The 23017-nt window shown below is 49.6% G+C and overlaps 1 protein-coding gene across 1 annotated transcript in view; it reads right to left on the bottom strand.

The window, feature by feature from the left end:
• Window positions 1-793: 793 nt before the first annotated feature.
• Window positions 794-23017, bottom strand: part of LOC102447598 (substance-P receptor) — a 117199-nt gene continuing 94975 nt past the window's right edge. The window contains exons 3-5 of the mRNA XM_006129102.5: window positions 11255-11405; window positions 9669-9865; window positions 794-6384 (exon numbers count right to left, since the gene is read on the bottom strand). Coding sequence (XP_006129164.3) covers window positions 6093-6384; window positions 9669-9865; window positions 11255-11405 — 640 coding nt within the window. The 3' untranslated portion in view covers window positions 794-6092. The remainder of the gene's footprint in view (window positions 6385-9668; window positions 9866-11254; window positions 11406-23017) is intronic.

Here is a 23017-nt window from a genome sequence, read left to right as displayed (position 1 = left end):
TGGAAATGCAGTTAACGGAAAAGTTTTCCGTTAAAAGCATTTGCGGAAAAGAGCGTCTAGATTGGCACGGACGCTTTCCCGCAAAAGCACTTTTTGCGGAAAAGCGTCCATGGCCAATCTAGATGCGCTTTTCCGCAAAAAAGCCCCGATTGCCATTTTCGCGATCGGGGCTTTTTTGAGGAAAACAAATCTCAGCTGTCTACACTGGCCCTTTTGCGCAAAAGTTTTGCGCAAAAGTGACTTTTGCCCAAACGGGAGCAGCATAGTATTTCTGCAAAAAGCACTGATTTCTTACAGTAGGAAGTCAGTGCTTTTGTGGAAATTCAAGCGGCCAGTGTAGACAGCTGGCAAGTTTTTCCGGAAAAGCGGCTGATTTTCCGGAAAAACTGGCCAGTCTAGACACAGCCTAAGGGTATGTCTACACTGCCACCCTAGTTCGAACTACGGTGGCTAATGTAGGCATTTGAAGTTGCAAATGAAGCCCAGGATTTAAATATCCCGGGCTTCATTTGCATCTTGCCGGGCGCCACCATTTTAAAATCCCCCTTAGTGCGGACTCCGTGCCCGCAGCTACACGCGGCACAGAGTAGGTAGTTCGAATTAGGCTAATTTGAACTAACGTTACTCCTCGTGGAACGAGGTGTACCGGTAGTTCAAATTAGAGAGCCTAATTCGAACTACCTACTCTGTGCCGCGTGTAGCCGCGAGCATGGAATCCGCACTAAGGGGGATTTAAAAATGGCGGTGCCCGGCAAGATGCAAATGAAGCCCGGGATATTTAAATCCCAGGCTTCATTTGCAACTTCGAATGCCTACATTAGCCACCCTAGTTTGAACCAGGGTGGCAGTGTAGACATACCCATAGATGCCACAGGACTGCTCGTTGTTTTTGCAGACACAGACTAACACAGCTATCACTGAAACATGCCAACCATGATAGTCACAAAGCAACCTCTTTGGTGTGTAGAGCTAACTGCATTTCTCTTGCATAGGCCTCAAGCCACAATAGTTTGGGCTACACCTACCACTTGATCCACTCTCTGCAAACTTATTTTAGGTTGCAGCAAATAAGTTGGAGCTGATATTTTTCTCCTGGCTGTATGTATGTTGATTTCTGTCAGTAATGTGGGGAGTGTCAGGGAAGACACAAGTAAGGATGTGTTAGTGACTTTGGCATTGTGCTCTAACCTATGAAGAAGAATGTTAGAAGCCTACAGTCGAGGCTAGAAGATCTAACCATCTTTTGGTGGGAATTCAAGTTACGTGTCAGCCCATTGGCCTGTCTGAAGTCACTGCAAACAGCCAGCTGTAGCAAATATGCAGAGCTCTGGCTTGCTCCTTCAGACAGTGATTTCAGTGTTCTGAGATGTCTTTATATCATGAGGTTGTGACTTGGCTGGAAGTTGGCAACATGAATTATAGGTCATCTTCTCAGAACATGAGGATGGCTGCAAAGAACAGCCCCTGAACTCCAGGGATCTGGCCCCTCTTTCCTATTGATTTTAGGGACCAGGAAAGAAGGGGGGAACCAGCTACAAGTAAAGGTGCTATCAGTTTTCAGGACCAGCTTTGTAATCAGGTGCACACTTGGGGTACGTCTACACTGCAGGGCTAATCTCGATATAAGCTATGCACCTTGCGCTGCGCTAATTTGGGAACGTCTACCAGCACTTATTTCAAAATAGAGCACTCTTTCTCCGTCTTCCCTTACTCCTTGTGCAATGAGGAGTCGGAATAAGCAGTCCTCTAGCTCAACAATATTTCAACATTATGTCAAAATAACTGCTTCTGAGTAGACGTACCCTTGGATACCAGCCCCTAGACCCTAGAGAGGTGGGACTTATTCTACCAGTTCCCAAAAAGAGATTATTTTGGATGCTGGTTTCAGTTTTGGGTGTTTGGATGCTCTATAAAAATAGGAATTGCTTGAAAAACCAGACATGATTTTAGATTGCAGAAATCCCCTCCCCTTCCCAATGTTCCCAGGAAAGAACATGCAGCACCCATTAGTGTGGGTTAGAGTCATATGTTTGGGTAACGAGGGAGGAGAAGACCTCCTATGTGACCATCTCAGAATATTACTGTTAAGCATTGCAGAAAGCCTAGAAAGAAATCACCATTTGAAATTGGATTTCTGATCAAAGAACTGAGAGTGCACCTGAAACCATTGAAGCCCAAGGAATCTGCATGACACATACACTATTTGAAAGGAAAGGTATAATAGTATTTAAAGTCTCACTGTATTTGGGAGGGGGAGTTCCCTCACATCTCTTTCATGAGCTCTTTACTCACTGTAGAAGATTTACATGCAGATATCCCCATCTCATTGCACAAGTGAGTCATCTGAACTACTTTAGTTGTTCCATACATCCACCTACGTCCTATTTATTTATTTCCAATAAACATGGACCTGAACCAAAAACTAACTCCAGGGCCTAATTCTGCAGTCTTGACAATAGGCTGAGCCTCGCTCCTAATTCAAATCAACTTGCATTTTTGGGAAAGTCTGGATCTGGACTCCCTCTAGCTGTTAAGGTGCCCATTTTACACAGAACACTTTGGTTTTACTAACCCAGTCTCACTGAATAAAAAGAAATACTTTGGAGACGGGGGGCTGGTTTTGTCTTTGGAAGTGTCCTCGTCATTGGGCCAGATCCTGAGCTGGTATAAATGCTTGAGGCTCAGCTAAAGTCATTGGCGTTATACCGCTTACGCATCTGGCCCACTTTGTTTTAAGAGGCAGACAAAACCATCTTGTGCTCCTTCATGATGCCTCATGGTTATGATCCTGAGCCTGCCCATTTGAGACAGTTTACACACTGGTTAGTAAGCATGACCCCTGGTCTAACCTTGGAAGCCATTCACAGCTCTTTGCAAACAGTTACAGCCTGCAAATACCGATGGCAATTGTGCATTCCACCTTTTTCAGTTTCACAACACGAATCGTAACAGGTCGTTCTACTTTCTCACTGAGTTGTTGTTTCAAGTAATACCACTGAGGATGCCCAGAGTTGCTTGTAAAGCTGTACAGTTGCACAAGAAGCACCTTAGGTTGTGAACTATGGTGACTTGTTAGATTCTGTCTGCATATCGTTAGGGCTCTCCCATGTTTAATGATCCTACTGGTTGTAAACTTACTGTAAATCAGCCACTGGGACAGTTAGCAAAAGAGGGTTATTCGCTAACATCCACTTTAACCCTCCCCCCAATAAGGCCAATTCCACAGAACTTTATTGTCAGAGCAAAAACTCATCGCTTGAGACATGAACTACATTGCTACCCTTCCAGTTAGGCATGTCTGTGAGCCAAACTTATGCTGTGCATTGGCCACTTGAATGTCGTATGAGACTGTTTGATTCCTGGCGGTGTAGATACAGGCTTAGACTTCAAGCAGTGGACCGAAGTCTGCATGCAAAGACACAAACAAACAAAAACTTTCAACTTCTCCATCTATGACTTTTCTTTTTTCCCCCTGCCTCATGCAAACTACTAGAAATGATTTGAAGAATCAGGAAGGCAGCAGGAAAGCAAGTTTGAGATCTTGCCTCCCAAGACAGGAAGTATGAGAGAGCGTCTCAACCAATACTCTCAACCATCAGAGAAATCTGTGGACTTTCTATTGGCCTCTAAAAAATCAGTGTGGGATGGGAGTTTATTTAACAGCTGAATTTTCCCACAGCCAGTTCTCAGGCTGCTTAGTAAACCCCCAAAGGTGATCTCTGGCTTAATTCTATACATTTCAGTGGATTTAAGCAGGCAGTCCTTTCCGTACCCTGCTCTGGACCCACCCATGTATCTGCAAAGTATTTCAGTCTCTTTCAGTGACGCAGAATTTTACAAGCGGCAATGACAGCAGGACCCCAGAGTTCCAAACGCCTCCGGAATGGAGGTTGTTTGCGCCTGTGAAATGTCCCTAGGTCTGAACGAATCATTGTGGTGGTTCCTTGGAAAGTTTACAGCGGAACATTGACTTAGGACAGCTCTGGAACTCTGCTCCTCTTACCGCCATTTACATTTCACACGGCACTGCGCCGTATTTGCTTTGTTTGGGCTGCTGCTGGCCGATTGGGTCCTCCCGGTTCCAAGTGAGGTGTGTGGTGGACGATCAGTTCGCAGCTCTGCTGTTGGTAACTCGGAGGTTCTACTGTCAGGGTTTTGAAATGCCCCAGAAAGCGTCTTCCATAATGGAAGTATCCCATTTCCTTTTTCGTAGGTTGGGTTTGTAAGTGTGTTAGACAAGCCTGTTCGCTGTCAGTCACATCATACATTTGTATTGGCCGATACATTATATTCTTTCTTATCAAGCCCATCTTCCAGGCTTATTTACCAAATGACTGTCCACTGGGATTGTTAAGCCTATGTGTGACTACATGAGCTGTCTACTGCTACCTCGCTCTCAGGCAGTCTTTGGCATCGTCCCATGTGCACTTTTATGGGGTTTTGTAAGATGCTTTTTGCCATCTCTACTTGTGTCCCATCGCAAGTGTATTTGGCGGAGACAGCTGTCTCTGAGCACGCTGCTCTGGATGATTGGTTGTCAGGTGTCCCAAAGGAGGCATAATCAGGCCTGTTCAGCACTTAACTGAGAGACCCCTGAGGAAAACCCAGGCCATATATAGGACCAGGGCCTAAGCATGTTTTGAAAGGCCAGGAGAGGGCCTGTCTGTAAACTATATTTATTTCCTGACAATTAGGGTTGACCCAGGTGCTTTGTTTCTTGCTGTATTTCCCTTGATATAATGAGAATAATTTGGTGGGTGTTGGGCGCGGGGGGTTGGGAAAGTGAAACATGTTAGCGAATTGGGTATTTTGCCTCTCTTGGGCTATCCAGATGGTAATGTGAGAAGCCACAACCCCCCTCCAGCACTTTAAACAAAGGCTCTAGAGTGGTGGTTCCCAACCTTTTCCAGAGAAGGACCCATTTTGACAATTCAGGAAGACTTGGTGACCCAAGGCAATTCAAAAACGGGGGGGAGGAGGGAGGGCAGAGCCACCTGGGGAGACACTTGGTGACCCTTTTGAAATGTAATGGCGACCCATAGGTTGGGAACCCCTGCTCTAGAGGTTCTAATGAGCATAGGAATGAGAGCGAGGCCAATGGAGGGAGGTGCGTCTGAAACCGTCAGAACCAGCCAGCTAGAGCAAACATCCGAGGTCCTGGCTTGGTTCTGTCTTCCTCGACCCTGATGAGCTGAGATGAAGTCTTTGCTTCATGAGGTTAGGATCGTGCACAGAGCATGTCTGGGATGACATTAAAAATGACACTAGAACCTTTTCAGTGGCAAGCACAGAAGAGGCTGGACCATGTCACATGATCAACTCTCCTGGACTACACGCCATGTAGGATCCCCCGAAGGAGGGCTATACCTTGACAGAAAGTTAAGCAGCGGCGTTTAAAAAGAAAGACATGAGAGGAGGGGGTAGCAATACACTTCAAGAGCTCAATCTTTCCTGCACGTAGAAGGTTCTGAAATCCTCTGTGTTTCACATACCACTTGCAAGAAAGGCAGCCTCCATGTAGGGTTTTACCTGCTAAGCCAGCAGAGGTGACCGCTCATTTCAAAAGTCACCAGCTCCGTCTTCCTGTTTTCACCCCATTTCTCCATTTTTTAAATCAACAACTAGAGAACGGCAAGTAAGGGAGGAAGTATGACAATAAAAGCAGTGGGGAAAGCCAGTGGAGCATTGCATTGAGACACCGATCGATGGCAGAGCACAGCAGGAGAATGACCGGTCGCATGGAAGGCCACGTTCTGATACCTTTAACCTTATTTTCTGCAACGCCGTATCATAAATTAAGATCTGGTTTCACTGGCCGGCACCGGTTAAGCATTCAGCCCAGCAAACGACTGCAAGGTACCATAGAGAGACCAGATATTGCTGATATTAACCAATGTAATAACACTGTAATAACCGATGTAATAAGACAGGCACGCTGTTGAGAGGGGACGACTGTCACAACCAGAGCATCTTCGCCAGGAAAAGGTGAAGGCAGGCACATGGAATGGAGACCGGGGTGGGGGCTGGGAAAGGGTTGGGGGAGGCCCAGGAATAAGCAATATTTTGTGACCCTCTCTCAGTGGGAAGGCGGCTTAGGAGAGTGTGTTGGAATAGAAGCTGAAGCTCTCGGACACTGTTTTAGAGTCACTGCGGGAGGAGCCGTTGGACGTCATATCCACAGAGAGGCGCTTCATTTTGTTGTTCTCTTCGGGGTCTTCCTCAGCGTTGCCGATGACAGAGGAGACCGTCGTCTCCATCCGGCTGATCTTGTACATGCTGCTCTGCGTCTGGAGGTACCTGGCAGACTTCATCTCCAGCCCTTCGTATTCACTAGCACTGATGAAAGGGCACCACCGGAAAGCGTGCTTAAAGCCAATGCGGAATCTGAGGAGACAGCCAAGCGCGGGGATGTTAGGCCTAGCACAGGCTGAGCTGGGTTACTGAACGTTTTCAGTGCAATCCACAGGGAGACATACCCGGCGTGGGCATTGGTGCAAGAAGTGTGACCTTGCACTTTCTCAAACCTTAATGTCCCTATGGACCAGCATTCTGGCTGCTAGACCATCCTGCCTCATTCTGCCCCCAGCTCTGCTGCTGACTCTCCATATGACCCTTAAGTCACTTCCCTTCTGTGCCTCGGTTTACCTTTCAGTTAAGTGGGGATTGGCATTTCATAGAATCCTAGAAACGTTGGGCTGGAAGGAAACTCAAGTGGTCATCAAGTCCAGCTCCCCAGAATGGAAGCACTTCTAAGTACACCTAGACCATCTTGATAGGTGTTTTGTCCAACCTGTTCCCAAAACCCACCAGCGTCTCTTGAAATCTTGTTCCAGCACTTAACTCTCCCTGTAATTAGAAAGCGTTTCCTAATGTCTAACCCAAATCTCCCTTGCTGCAGACTAAACCCATTGCTTCTTGTCCTGCCTTCAGTGAACATGGAGAACAATTGATCACCATCCCCTTTCCAGCAGCCCTCCCTTAGCATATTTTGAAGACTGTTATCAGGTTGCAACTCTAGTGTTCTTTTCTCAAGGCCAAACATGCCCAGTCTTTTTAAATCTCTCTCTCTCTTTCTACCTATCTACCTCACACAACCCCTCTATCTATCTATCTATCTATCTATCTATCTATCTATCTATCTATCTATCTATCTATCTATCTATCTATCTATCTATCTATCTATCTATCTATCTATCTATCTGCAGTTTGCCCACATCTTTCCTAAAGTCTGGTACCCAGCACTGGACACATTACTCCAGCTGAGGTCTCAGCAGTGCCAAGGGGACCAGGACAATTCTCCCATCTCTTACATGCAACACAGTCTTTTCTGCAGTTGACTCATGATCCATTTTGTGATCCATTATAACCTTCAGGCCCTTCTAAGATGGACAGCACCTTAGGCAATCACTCCCCGTTTTGTATTTTTTCCTCTCCATTACAAAAGCCCTTTGAGATCTTTGGGATCCAAGCACTACATCAGAACCAGGTATTATCATACAACACCTTTTAATCCAGGACTTAAAAAACCAGAAGCTGAGAGATAGCTAACTTTCCCTGGAGTCACAACACAAGTTGGTGGCTCAACTTGGAACAGAATCTAGGTGTCATGCACCCTAATCCACCCCACTGTAACCGCTGGACTGCACTGCCAACGGTCAATCAACCACCACTACCTTGCTATTATGCTGGGTAAAAGAGAGAGTCTTGCAAAACTCTTTTGCAGTTGAGGCCTATAGCGGACAAATTTACTGGGTACAAGCTTTGATGTACCTAGTCCCTCTTTGCACTCCAAATTCTTATTTCCAAAGCTAGGCCCTTGATGACCTTGATTCATGTTTAGGCAGTAATACTAATTAAGGGCTTCCCCAAAATGTTGTGTTTCTCACCAAGCTTAGATTGCAAACTTTTCTCAATTCTGCATGAACTTCAGACCTTATATCCAAGCTGAATATTGAATCAAAGCCTGAAAACCTCACTCCATTCAAATACCCATTGAAACCATGGGAGTTTGACCGAGTCGGCATTTCAGGATTTGGCCCAGTGTTAAAATCTTATATTTGCTAGAACAGTAACAATATGATGTACACGCACCTACATGTGTGTGTACAAAGTAGGGATCCTAGCTATGGTGATAGGGTAGGGTGGGTATCATCTATTAACTCAGAGGTTGCAACTCATGCCATGGTGATGGGTCCCTTTACAAATACAGACGCTGACGGGCAGTAAAAGGGTGTCTCTTCCCAAGCAAACTGCTGCTTCCTACTCTCTGGGCCTGGGTTACAGCCTATTGACATTTGCTTGTAGTTTTGCGGACTGTTTCAAAGCTGGAGTCTTTGTTTTGAAATCCCAGGAATTGAGATTTGCCTGAAGATTGTCTGAAAGGAAAATGTTTCATCTGAATGTTGGGTTTTCCCCGTTATCCTTCCTACCGGTCCCTTGCCACGGGTAAAGTAGGGGGTAAGGATGAGAAAGGAGGAGCAGCCAAGCGCCTTTCTACCCGAGGGAGCAAAATGGAAAGTGTTGCCTTTTAAAGGAAAAACCAATTGTCAAAATGACAACTTACGTCACGTTGAACATTTTTCATTGGAAAGAATACAAACTGACAGTCATTAAAATGATTTGATTATGCCTTTCCCCCCCCCCCCCAAACTAGGGGGCTCTCACGGGGGGTAGACAACCGCAGCTCTCCCCTCGGCCATGGGGCAGGGCTGGGTGGCAGCTCAGGCCTCTTCTCCCTCCCTTGCCACACCAGCCTGGGTCCCTTCTCCCTTCCCCCCTCCCTCTTCTGCACCATCTTGGGCCCCTTCTCCTTCCGCTCCACCAGCTAGGGTCCCTTCTCCCCCCACCTTTTGACACCATCCCAGGCCCCTTCTCTCCCTCCCCACCTCCCACTGCAGCCTCACCCTAACCCTGGAGGCCAGGGCAGGCCTGGCCATAGCGCGCACCAGGCCCGACTCTATCCCCGGCACCTGGAAAGGCCTCGGCTCTCCACGTGGCCACCGGAGAGGGCCGTGCTGACAATGGGTGGGGCTTGACTCCAGAGCCGGGGCCTCGGGCAGAAGGGGCAGGGCTGGGAACAGGGCTTTAATCGCCCATGTCTACCCCCCAGCCTGAGGGACGTAGAGTGACATGATGATGTCACTTTGTCGTCTCACAGGAACAATTTTTTTTATGTATCGAGAGAAAAGGTTGGATAAATCCCACCTCTAGCAGGGGTTTTTCATCCAGCAAAGACAGGGGGTGCGGCTGTTCTCCATTAGACGGAGGAGCTATACAAAATACATATTCTAAGTCTCATCTACAGTCCCTGTTGACAAGAGAAAACTGCTGGAAGGAGCTGGGGGGTTGGTTTTTTCCCCAGAAGTGCTCCATAGCCACAGTTCTCATTGACTTCAGGTGAAGAGGCAGGTGTTCCGTTCCTTTGAAAATCCACCCCTTATTTTAAGACATTGTGGTAAAGAGAAGCCCGGGGTAGCCGCTAATTTGATACTCTCCAGATGTAGGGAAACCCAAACAATGTGCTGAGTAATTTGAACCCTTGATCTTTTGTCTCCCTGCTACACTGCAACTTACCACGTCTAGGGTCCTCTTCCGTACCCATCCCCACATGCCCCCTTCATTGCTCTCCAACAGTAGCTGAGTTATCGGGGGTGACTGATATATCTTACCTGTCATTGAGGCAGCAGTAGATGATTGGGTTATACATGGTGGAACTCATGGCCAGCCACATGACTGCCAAGTAAACCTGTTGAATAAACTTCTCCAGGTACCAATCTGGGTTAAAAAATTGCAGGAGGAAGTAGAAGTGGTAGGGCAGCCAGCAGACGGCGAACGTGCACACCACAATGATCATCATCTTCACAACCTGGATAGGAGCGAGACCGGGTTACAGCGGGAGTTTACACTGGGCCCACTGAGGAAAGCCTGTCCCACAGAACTGAAGCCAGCATAAGCAACTCTGGGGGAGAAAGGGAGAGGGGAAGGCCATCGTGGGAAGAGAAGTCCTTTGTTTCAACCAAGGAAACCAGATGGAACAGAGGTCTCCTCTCTGCCTTGCCAATGTGCTTCAGCTCTGCCCTGGAAAGGGACCACTTCCAGGAGTCAGGTAGTGGTCTCCTCCTCTGTTCAATGCTTGGTCTTTCTCTTGTGATTTTCAACTACGGGAGTTGATTATTTTAGGTGTGAAAATGGTGAGGGTTGCGGATCCCCATCTGTAGGAAACGGATTGAACCCCAAAGTATCCCCCACTTTTGCCCCATATTAATGACGTTTGGCCTCTGCTGACTGGGGATGGACTTGCAATAATGTCCAATAACTCCCATTCCCAGTTATCTCCACCATCCAGTCTCTCCAAAACAATACACAAGCCTTAATTTGAACTGGGTAGCAAAGCCTTCAGTGCCACGTTATTGGGTGCCTGAATTTTTGTGTATCTGGCTGGCATCTTGTTGGGCCTAATTTTCAAGGGGGTTGGGCACCAGCATAGAATCATAGAATCCCAGGGCTGGAAGAGACCTCAGGAGGTCATCAAGTCCAGCCCCCTGCCCAAGGCAGGACCAACCCCAACTAAATCAACCCGGCCAGGGCTTTGTCAAGCTGAGACTTAAACACCTCTAGGGATGGAGACTCCACCCCCTCCCTACGGAACCCATCCCAGTGCTTTCTCACCCACCTACGGAAATAGTTTTTCCTAATATCCTACCTAGACCTCCCCCACTGCAACTTGAAACCATTGCTCCTTGTTCTGCCATCCATCACCACTGAGAACAGCCTCTCTCCAGCCTCTTTGGAACCCCCCTTCAGGAAGTTGAAGGCTGCTGTCAAATCCCCCCTCACTCTTCTCTTCTGCAGACTGAACAAACCCAAATCCCTCAGTCTTGCCACATAGGTTATGTGCTCCAGCCCCCGAATAATTTTGGTCGCTTTCCACTGGACCCTCTCCAATGTGTCCACATCCTTTCTATAGTGGGGGGGACCAGAACTGGACACAGTACTCCAGGTGTGGCATCATCAGAGCTGAATAAAGGGGAATAATCCCTTCTGCATCTCTCATTGACTTGAAAATCTCAGCCCTTTTGGAAATAAGGACCCTGGGTGTCAAGTGGTGCACCCAGAAAACTTCCAAGTCTTCTAAAGTTGGTCACCACTTTTGAAAAGTGTGATGAAAGGAGAGGAAATAACCATAGACTCAAGGTTGTTCCATTGCCTTGGCATGCCTGCAATTATTCAGTCACCAGGCAGGAGAGCTGCTTACCTTTCGCTTGGCAGACACCTGCTCATGATAGCGATCAGAAGAGTCGCCGGGTATCTCACTTGCCCACAGAGTGATGCCGACCACCGTGTAGGCGCATCCTATCACCAGGAGCGGCAGGAAGTAGATCAGCACCGTCACGGAGAATTGATACCTGAAAGATGGTCACAGTAGAACACTGTTGAGGACACAGACAACCAAGGCAAGGCCTTTGAGGCCTGATGTCTCACTGATGTCCACCGGCGTGGTGGGTGCTCTCTCCTTCTAGAAAGTCCGGCCATCAGATTTCAGAAAAACATTCAGCACCTTTGCAGAAACTTTGCATGAAAAATGTGAGTGATTTGGCCAAGGCTACACTGGCAAGTGACTGCACAGTAAAGTTTCCAGCACTGTAACTCCAGAGCTGTCCACACTGGCAAGGCACTGAGTGGCACTAACTCTGCAGTTGCTGGGCACTAGGTAAACCACCTTGAGGACAAGCGCAGAGCTTGCTGCACTCTGGATACAGTGCAGGACACTGGACATTTCAATTGTTGCATTCTGACTGGCCTCCGGAAATGGCCCATAATCCCTCAAGTCCCCTCTGCTCTTTGTTGGCTCTCTGCCCTACTGGCATTCACAGATCCCCTTTCAGAGCTCCGTTTCCGACAGCCTGCATGCTGTGCTGATTGGCTTCGGCTCACAGAGCAAACCAGTCAGATGCAGTGCTCATGCTGTTGAACACAGAAGCAGGTGTGAGTGCGTGTGTGTGTGTGTGTGACAGAGAGAGAGAGAGAGAGAGAGAGAGAGAGAGAGAGAGAGAGACACTGCTGTGCAAAAAGTCAGGAAGGTAGGTGGGGAGGGGCTGAGATGTTGGGATTTTCCCTTCCCCTTGCCTCAGAAGGGGTTGTTTCCTGCCACTGTCAGAACTTACAACATAGTATGCCGACATCCCCCAAAACACTCTCTCAGCATGCCACACACACACACACACACACACACACACACACACACACACACACACACACACACACACACACACACACACTCCCTACCTGTCACACTCCCTTCTCCTCCCCTTCTCCAGCTGTCAGTGTAGCAGGATGGCCATGGAGCAATAGGGCTGGGAAACCTGCATGATGTGACACTGATAGCCCCATGCGGCATTGCAAACCCTTCCCAAAGCACCCTGCAGCCCAGTGCGCAGGGGGTAGCTCCCACAATGCACTGCTCGCTGGGGCGTTGCAGGAGCTGATCATGTGGACACACTCCTCTGTCGCAAGGAGCACAGTGTGGACACCCGACAGTGGTTTCCCTGCGGCGCGCTGTGAGCAGCGCCGTAACCACTAGCATACGTGAAGCGCAGCCATAGCAGTAGTGACTGTGGTAGCACCCAGATCACTTAGAGCGACAAAGAAGGTCGCACACTTACCTGGAATAATTACCTGCTGTGAGGGGGATTTTTGATGCCGGAGGTGGAGGGAGGGGAGGGAGGACAAAGAATAGGCTGATCAGATGATGAGCTCAATAAAGGGAAATAAATGGCAAGAACCAGAGGAAAAGGGAGCTCAGCGCATGAGCAGGGGGTGCTAGAGGAGGCGGTGCCACTTCTGAAACACGCTTGTGCTGTTTTCTGCAGAGCCTGCAGGCTAAAGGTTAAAGGCAGAATGGTCAGGAGGAGCAGACAGTCTATTGTCAGCATCCGAACGGAGCCAGCAGTGTGGCACACCGGGCAGCTGAGGGAGAGCTTTACGACAGCCTCACTTTAGCTATAATACGATTGCTTCTTCCACCTGGTGGATACATCTTGAAGGCTGGGCTGTTCGGTCAGGCTTGGGAGAATTAAGCCTCCAGTTCCCATTGAAATTCATTGTCCCTTTGGCCAGCCCAGACACACCTGCCTTAGAGTGGAGGCTGTCTCTTTGCTTAATTTCTGGGCTGGGGGTGGAGGGGGATGCTACAAGTGACTGTGAGGGGGCGGCGGGGATCGTGTGCCCTAACCCCGCACCCCGCACTTGGGCACCGCAGGGCGCTGCCGCCGGGAAACCCGAGCGGCTCTGCCGAGCCTGCTCAGTGGTGGTGGCTGGCGCAGGCGCGGGAGCCCCTCCCTGCACACGACGCCGGGGAGGACCCGGCATCCCAGGACGCATGCGCCAGAGTCCCTGGCCAGGGGCGCCGGGTTCAAAAGCCAGCCAGCCATGAGCTCAATGGGGGGAGAGTCGGAGACCATGCTGGGCAGCGCGGCAGCCGGCGCAGCCAGCAGGGAACTCTGCGGGACCGGCAGACGCACCAGGACTGGCAGCGAGGGACCCCCTCGACCAGAGAGGGTGAGTCTTGCCCGGTGACCCATTGAACTGAGCGTGGCAGGTCAGAGCCGAAGGGGTCGGAGGAAGCAGCCTAGGACGGGGTCGGAAAGCCCCGGGAACCGGTGAGTTGCGGCCATACCCCCCCTGGTTGGGTGGTGCGTTCTGGACGCCTGCCCTTAGGGTCCTGGACTGGGACCTGGAGAGGGGGTGGGCCCAGGTCCCCCTCCACCCCGGGTGGTAACGGAGAGCCAATTTGGGCAGAGACAGCAAGGTGCCGGACATAGGGCCCCTTTGGACGTGGCGAAACGTTACAGTGACCAGTCTAGAAATCAGGTTAGTCTCCAAAGTCCATTTCTGTCCGCAGCTACCGCCAATCTCAAGCCCTCATTGTCGCAGCCTCCTCCGGAGATAGGTTTTGTCAGGCGGGGAATCATGAGTGCGGTGGAGCTGTTTCTAGACCTGATACACTTCATATTGTCATCGTTTTATGGACGAGAGCTCCTATTATCCCCCCTGGCATGCCATACGAATGGAGAGCGGCACAGCCCAGCCGGCTAGCAACCAGGCTGTACGCACGCAGAGCCAGCTTGAAAAAGCAGCTGTCCAGGAGAACAGCTCCCTTCCCGGGTATGCTATTGTTCCTGCTGTCTAAATGTTACAAGGGGCATCCATGTAAACATTTGCACGAGCTCCCAAGCAGAATTGCGCTCTCTCTTCACTTCCCCATGGAAGCAGTGCCACATCCCTTACGGAACTGAGTGGCTGTGGTTTAGTTTCAGAGGGGTAGCCGTGTTAGTCTGAATCTGCATAAACAACGAGAACTCCTGTGGCACCTTATAGACTAAGGGTATTTCTACACTTGCTCCCTAGTTTGAGCTAGGGCTGCAAATGTAGCCGACCAAAATTGCTAATGAAGCGGGGATTTAAATATCTCGCACTTCATTAACATAATCCATGCGTTATTCCGCTCAACAGCTGATTCGAACCAGGAAGTGCACTCCGGGACACATTAGTTCAAATCAAACCCCTTGGTTCAAACTAGCCTTACTCCTCAAAAAATGACAGAGCCATGTAGTCTAGACATACCCTGTGGCTACGTCTACACTGGCCCCTTTTTCGAAAGGGGCATGCTAATTTTAAACTTCGGAATAGGGAAATCTGCGGGGGATTTAAATATCCCCCGCGGGATTTAAATAAAGATGTCCGCCGTTTTTTTCCGGCTTGGGGAAAAGCCGGAAAAAAGCGTCTAGACTGGCCCGATCCTCCGGAATAAAGCCCTATTCTGGAGGATCTCTTATTCCTACTTTGAATAGGGCTTTATTCTGGAGGATCGGGCCAGTCTAGACGCTTTTTTCCGGCTTTTCCCCAAGCCGGAAAAAAGCAGCGGACATCTTTATTTAAATCCCGCGGGGGATATTTAAATCCCCCGCAGATTTCCCTATTCCGAAGTTTAAAATTAGCATGCCCCTTTCGAAAAAGGGGCCAGTGTAGACGTAGCCTGTGTGTGTGTGAAAGGGAAAGAGACACACACAGTGTGTGGGAGGGACAAAGAATTGCATTGCCGACTTCCCTCCAGTCCCTTCTCTCTGTGTGGAGATGGGGTTACATGAGTGAGGGGAGGAGGGACACCCTGACATCAGCGCCCCCGTCTCCCTCCCACACCTTGCACAGCGAGCAGGAGGATCCTAGGGGGGCAGCTTCAAGACAGAGGGCAGGATCGGCATGACAGTGGGGGGAGTTTTCCGGCCAAACCGTCAGGATCACTTGTCAGAGGCTCCAAGATCTACCAGTAAATCCCAGTCAGAGGTCCAGCAGAGGGCAACCAAAATGGACGGTGACCCCTGCAGTAGCAACCAACATTGGTCCCTCATTGTGCGAGGCGATGTACATACGCACGCGCACCGTAAGATTCTGGCCCTGAAGAGCTGACAATCTAAACAGATAGCCGGAGAGGGGAAGTCCCATCCCCGTTTCATAGGTAGGACACAGAGCTAGAGATACAAGGAACTTGCCCATGTAAGAGCCAGGAACGGAACCCACATTTCCTGACCTGCAGTCCCATGGCTTAACCACATGGTTGTGCTTCCTCTATGGGAAAATTCAACCAGCTTCTGTTTTCTGATTGCTGTGTATCCTCAAACCCTGGGGAAATTCAGATCTGTGCTTCGCTGCTTGGGATGCAGTTTTCAGAAGTGCCTGTGCTAATACTGAGAGCTGTGTTGGAATTGCCAGCTATTTAAAGGCGGCGGCGGAGGAGGGGGGGTTTGCTGTCCCTGTTTGAAGGCTGGGGGTGCTGTAGGGAAGCAGGCATTGATCGGAGGCAGTCTTCCGAAAAGCTAGCCTCACGGAAGACTGGGTTCGTCGTGGCTTTCTGTTTTGAGAAGCCTCCAGCTTTATCTCTCTCTGTTTGGGGGTTCTTATGTGTTTGGGTTCTGAATTCCATGTGTTATGTTGCAAGAGCATATTTCAGTCTAACTTCTCTGCGTATGCCATGAACATAACAGGGCTCTTAAGTTCCATTGTCAAAAATTACTCAGGAAAGTTTTGCTTCTGATTTCTTTCTTAGTTTACAGCTGGTCCAAGATGAGTCTCCCCACAAGAGTTTCTTCATATCATAGAATTATAGAATCCTAGAGCTGGAAGAGACCTTAGGAGGTCATCAAGTCCAGCCCCCTGCCCAAGGCTCTGCCATGTTTACAATGGTTACAGTTTCCTGCCTTCTAAGTTACATTATTCCTCTCATGCCTTCAATGGCAAAATCACACATCTGAATATCAAATTGCACATCCACTAATATGATCAGGGCCGGATTAAGGCATGGGTGAGCTGGGGAGCTGCCCGGAGTGCCAACCAATGGGGGGCACCTGATGGCAGCTGTGAGGGGTGCGCGGCATCCCTGATAGCTGCCATCAGGTGACGCGCACCTGGCTCCCGAAGCGCCGGCCCCCATGGCTGTGGGGTCCTGCATGGCCCGGCGTGCATACCAGCAGTGCTGGCCGGGCCGGGCAGCACATGCACCGTGCGCCCCGGGGGGCGGGCCCTGGGCTGTGCGCCAGTGGCTGTGGCTGGCCCGCGCATGCGCCGTGCGCCCCGGGGGCAGGCCCCTGGTTGCCAAAAGGTCTCGGGCCAGCCCTGAATGTGATCTATGCCATCGAATGCGAGCAATGCCCCTCTGCCGTGGATATTGGCCAAACTGGACAGTGTCTACGGGAAAGAATTAATGGAAACAGATCAGATATCCAAAAAGGCAACACAGAGAAACCTGTTGGAGAATACTTTAACCTGCCCGGGCACTCCTTAATGGATCTCAAAGTCACTGTGTTGTCTCAGGCCAATTCCACAAGCCAAATACACAGGGAAGCCTTGGAACATAACTTCATTTACAAGTTTGGGAGCCATCCCAAAGGAATGAATAAAGACATTACGTGGCTTGTACACAACCTTGCACTTCCTAATGACTTAACTAACCAACCAATGGGTACTTAAGAACAATTGGCACCTTCTCTATCTGCTTCTTGTAACACGAACATTTTAATTCACTATTTTCCCTCTTCCTTCCGCCCCCCCCCCCCACATCCCCTATTTATTTTGGAACTAGACTTTCAATACTCCATTCATCTGAAGAAGTGGGTTGTACCCACGAAAGCTCATGATCCCATCTACATGGTTTATTACTCTTTAAGGTGCTGCTAGATTATTTGTTGTTTTTTAAGTTTTTTCAGTAACAGACTAACTCGGCTCCCCCACTGAAGCATCTGAATATCAAAGCTATCTGGAATCCAGAAAACAAAGCAGATGGACTCTCCCTGGAAGCTACTGTCCTGTTCAAGCATTTCCCAGTGTTCACTTTCTATTTCCTTGTTCACATTGGTGGCCAGTGGTTTGGATGACAAAGTGGGACGTTACTTTGGCTCTTGCCACTTGCTGTGTCTGGTGTCTCAACGCAAAGCGCAGGAGAAGAATTCAGTCTCTCAGCTTTCCCCTCTCAGTGCTTTGTCTGTATTAGAAACATGGAACCAGGAGGGATAAAGTCCTCACTCAGGCATGTGTGGCTTCCATTGGGTGTTAGTGGGAGCCATGCACAGGTATCCCTGGGTAGAACTGGCTCTGTGAGTTGCCTTCAGAATCTCCTATGGAGCGCCTATCCTTCTATAGAAAGGATGTGAGCACATTGGAGAAGGTCCAGAGGAAGGCAATCAAAATGATTTGGGGGCTGGAGCACATGACCTATGAGGAGAGACTGAGAGATTTGGGTTTGTTCAGTCTGCAGAAGAGAAGAGTGAGGGGGGATTTGATAGCAGCCTGCAACTTCCTGAAGGGAGGTTCCAAAGAGGATGGAGAAAGGCTGTTCTCAGTAGTGACAGATGGTAGAACAAGGAGCAATGGTCTCAAGTTGCAGTGGGGGAGGTCTAGGTTGGAGATTAGGAAAAACTATTTCGCTAGGCGAGTGGTGAAGCACTGGGATGGGTTCCCTAGGGAGGGGGTGGAATCTCCATCCCTAGAGGTGTTTAAGTCTCAGCTTGACAAAGCCCTGGCTGGGTTGATTTAGTTGGGGTTGATCCTGCTTTGACTTGACCTCCTGAGGTCTCTTCCAGGTGTATGAGTGTATGATTCTGTGGTCAAATAGTAATCCTCTGGCAATGCTAACAGAGCCAGAAGTGCCCATTCCCAGTCTTACTTGAACCACTGCAAGGCACGTTGGTCTCAATTCAGTTCCTCAACACGTCAGTTTCAGTCTAACTGGCTGTTTTAAAGTCAGTGTGAGGGGAAAACCAGGCCCGTAGGGGTAAGTAATGATCTCCGATGGTGTAAACCCAATGATGAGAGTCACTCTGGTTTAATGCATGGCCAAGAGTAGTGTAAGAAGCTGAGTAGAACAGAATAAAGCAACCCAATGGACGGCAGTGGATTTAATCAAGGGGCAGGATTTTCCAATGTGGCGTGAGAGGGTGAGTCTCATTGAAAGTCAATGAAATGTAGGCTCTTCTGGAACCTACAGCAGCGTAATTCGAGAGATCTGGACCTATTCCAGGTACATAAATGTAACGGAGGTTTTTTTTTAAGCCATAAATTTAACCACATCAGCTATAAACAAAGAACGGTTCCTCACTCAATCTTTGTCTAAGAGCATTGGATTTTTCCCGAGGGTATAGAAATAGCAACATTAAATGATCTAATCTAAAAATGATATATTTCTATGGTCATTCCTGCGCCAAAGGATTTCTAGCACCTCCCTTCTCCTGCAACCCCCACCCCCACATTAGCAATTTCAGGAAGGCTATAGATCAGGAAAGCCAGGCTAGATGCACCCTCTAGTGGCTGAAGACTAATCATGTGCACTGCACTGTGGTCGCAGCCCTGGGCAATTAAAAATTTACTTAGCACACAGATTGCAATTCCTGGTGTGTCTAGACTATAGGGATTTTTTGAAAAATCTTTTCCTGCATCTAGACTGCTGCCGCGTTCTTTCGAAAGTAACTCAAAAGAATGCGGCAGTTTTTCCGACCACGGAAAACCTTGTTTTACGAGAAATAACGCCTTTTTTCGAAAGTGCTCTATGTAATGCAAACTGTGCTGATATGCCCCCAAGGCTGCCTTCACAACCATGTGTCTAAGGAGGAGGCACATAGATCAGCTGGGGAAAATGGGGAAAGCTTGTCGTAATGCACATGCACAAGTCTCCAGGGTGGTGAGTCGAACATCCGTGGCCAGGAGTAACTGACATGAAGAATTAAGAATGAGGGATTTGGTGCAGCATATTGGCCCAAGTCCTCAAAGGTAATTATGCTCCTAATTGCACTTGGGTCAGAGGCATCCCAAGCATTGTTACAGGCGGGGGCCCGGCTGACTAAATAGTAGTTCGGCAGAAAAGGCCCTGGGGATTACAGTGGATGTGAAGCTGGATATGAGTCAATAGTGGGCCCTTATAGCCAAATGCATTAATAGGAGTATTGCCAGCAGATCTAGAGAAGTGATTATTCCCCTGTAGTCAGCCATATCTGGAGTTTTGCATCCAGTTCTGAGCCCCCCACTATAGAAAGGATGTGGATGCATTGGAGAAGGTCCAGCAGAGGGCAACCAAAATGATGAGGGGGGTGAAGCACATGACCTACAAGGGGAGGCTGAGGGATTTGGGCTTATTTAGTCTTCAGCAGAGAAGAGTGAGGGGGGATTTGATAGCAGCCTGCAACAGCCTGAAGAGAGGTTCCAAAGAGGATGGAGAGAGGCTGTTCTCAGTGGTGACAGATGCAGAACAAGGAGCAATGGTCTCAAGTTACAGTGGGGGAGGTCCAGGTTGGATATTAGGAAAAACTATTTCCCTAGGAGGGTAGGGAAGCACTGGGATGGGTTCCCTAGGGAGGTTGTGGAGTCTCCATCCCTAGAGGTGTTTAAGTCTCGGCTTGACAAAGCCCTGGCTGGGATGATTGAGTTGGGATTGGTCCTGCCTAGAGCAGGGGTCTGGACTTGGTGACCTCCTGAGGTCGCTTCCAGCTCTAGGATTCTATGATTCTGTGATACTGATTTCAGTGTAAGGTGGGAGTCTAAATAACGTGGAGGGTCTGGATCTCTCTGTGCTTTGCTAAGTTTGGGGCTGGAGGTCTGCATCTGGTCTACAAAGGTAGAGCGAGGCATGCTGGGGGCTCTCCCCCCATGTGTCTGCCTCCCGGGGTCAGGTAGACTCTACAGGCAACTTTACGTTGGTGCAAGAGAAGAGGTTTGGGTCCACTGGATCTGCTGGCCAAGCATCTTGCGAGCACGGCCAAGCGAGGCTGCATGGTGGGATGAGACGGCAGCCGCACCCCAGGCCTTCCCACAAACTGACAAGGGGTGACAAGGAGAAGCAGAGAGTTTTGACAAAGTGCCACAGAGAGGGCAAAGGAGAGGAGCCTGGCTGCAGTAGGAAGAGGTCTCCAGGCCCAGAGTCCCTGCCCCACTGGGATGGAGCGTGGAAAAGAATAAAAAGGGAGCTGCATGGTCTAGTCACTAGTTGAAGAACTTTTGGGCTAAATCCCTAGGTCCGGTCCTGATTCGCTGTGTATCTGTGAGCTGCAAGGGCACCGTGTTGAATGGGTGTCTCGGAGTCCGCGTGCCAATGTGGCCCCATCAGCCTGACTGAAAGATCCTGAGCAACAGTCGCTCCTATCTCGAAGTGTCTCAAGTTGGGGCACCAGCAATCCACGGCCAGTTCTGGAAATGTTGGTCTTCTCCTTTCTGTGCCTCAGTTTACCCTTCTGTGAGTCAGACCCACGGGGGAGCGAAGCCTCTGGTCTAGCAGCTCGGAGCTGGGAGGCGCCTCGACGCAGGGTTGTGATTGGTCCTGGGTTGAGACAGGGCTCAGATTCCAAACCCCCTCGAAGCTGGGGTGGGCTCGGAGCCAAGTTTTGATCTGGGCATCGCAGGGCTGGGGAGGGGGCTTAAGGCATGTGTGTGAGGTGCTCTGCCAAGGGGCCCTTCATTTGGGACTCTCCCCGGGAAGCACTAATAGAATTACAGTGAGCAGCACCCTGGCCACCCACTGGACGGGGAATGCCACAAAACCAGCCACTCTGGGCAGGGCTACGTAGCAGTCAGAGCTACGAATGGCAGTGTGTCTGGTGGCACTGCCAACCTTGCTCATTAAAATCCGAGAGGGTAGGAGGGGTTGCTGGAGAGCAGGGCTACGTTGACACTGCGGTTTTTTTTTGCGGAAGAGGATATGCAAATCAGACACTCATTTGCATATAGAGCATGCTCATTTGCATATCTTCTTCCCATCCTTTTTGTGGAAGAAGTTTTGCCATTGAAAAGCCCCGTGTAGATGGGGCCATTTGTCCGAAACCCCCCCCTTTTGCACAAGATCCTGTAATCCCTCATTTTACAGGGATCTTGCACAGAAGGATTTTTTTTTCCGACAAATGGCCCCATCTACTCAGGGCTTTTTAATGGCAAAATCTCTTCCGCAAAAAGAGTTGGAAGAAGATATGCAAATGAGCACGCACAATATGTAAATGAGCACACGATTTGCGTATCCTCTTCCGCAAAAAATCTGCAGTGCAGACGTAGCCCAGGATTCTGCACACGCTGCCCTGACAATTATGTAACCAGAATTGACAGACAGATTGTGCGGCCCACGCTCTTAGCGTCTCACAAGCCAGCAGTTGTATAATTAGCACAGGTGCGTCTACACCAGCTGCTATTCACACCCCCGGTTGCAACGTTGACTTACCTTATGGTTGGCCCATGCTCTGGGCGTCCCTAGACTTCTGCCTGCCAGGAGCTGGGGCAGGACGACAGAGGGTGGATCTCGCAGTAAATTGCCCTGTTTTCTTCATTCCCCCAAAGCAGCTGGCAACAGCCTTTGTCAGAGGACAGCGAGTTATGCTAAACAGGCCATGAATCTCACTCAATACAACTGTTTTTATGTTACGCAGGGAAATATTCCAGCCGCTGAGCCGTGTATTCTTAAAGAGGTTATTTCCCATCAAGAGGAACTGCAGTGGCACAAACAAAAACGAAGGGCAGTCCTACACTTAAGACCGCAGAGCCCTAAAGAGACGTCAAGGTGGCTGGTTTTGTTGCACTTTTTATTCCTGAATCTGAAAAGCCAGTGGAGTTGAGAGAGGCTGAGAAATGTGGTCGCTTGTCTGAGATTGGTACAATTGGGTAGTGCCAAGTAGCAAGCTCTCTTGGTAATGAACTAGGAATTCTCCGCTCGCTGGGAATGCTGCACCTTACAGCCGGGCGGGGTGTAATTTGCTGTCAGGCTCTGATGCATTTATGAACGTGAAATTGTAGAGAAATGAGTAATTACACGTGTAATCTGCTTGCTTGCGGGCCACTGAGAGTGAAGGGGAGGGAAGTGTCCTTAAATGTGACACCCTAGCACCTCGGCGCTATGGGAGATTTCTGATTCAATCTTTCCCCTCGCCCCCTTTGTGGATGTGAGCAGCACATCCCAAAATGAGGGAGAAAGAAAGTGACCCGGGCCCTGCGTGGGTTGTTGCGTGCCAGGACATTTCACTGAGGATTGTCTGAAAGCGAAATGCCTTTCAGGGAGATTAATGAAAGCTAGGGCAGTATCTCTGCTGGCAGCCTGTGGCGTCTGATGTGGTCCTGGTCGGTTCTTATCCCAGACGTGGTTCTTATCCCAGAGTCGAGTGAGTGGCCACGGGATGAATTTCGATCTCTTCTTAGCACTGCTGTTAAAGGCAGAGAAGGGATTGTGGGGCCCTAGGCCAGCGCATGTGGGGGACACTCCACACCCCTTCTGCCTGCAGTCCTCCCCCCCCACCCCAAAGCTCCAGAGAGTGAGGCTGGGATGCTGGGATTTTGCCTTCCCAGTGCTCCTGTTGGGGAGCAGAGTCAGGGCATGGAGGCAGGAGAACCTAGTGGTCAGAGAAGAGCATGCCCCGGTGCCCCAACCCCTCTCCCCAGCAGGAATGTCAGGTGGGGTGGATCAGGGCAACCATTTTTCCAGGGCTCCCCTATTTGGTCGGGGTCC

This window comes from Pelodiscus sinensis, chromosome 28 (assembly GCF_052426305.1).
Source record: "Pelodiscus sinensis isolate ZL-2025 chromosome 28, ASM5242630v1, whole genome shotgun sequence".
NCBI lineage: Eukaryota > Metazoa > Chordata > Testudines > Trionychidae > Pelodiscus > Pelodiscus sinensis.
Note: the sequence above shows the minus strand (reverse complement) of the source record. Positions and strands in the feature narration are given on the sequence as shown.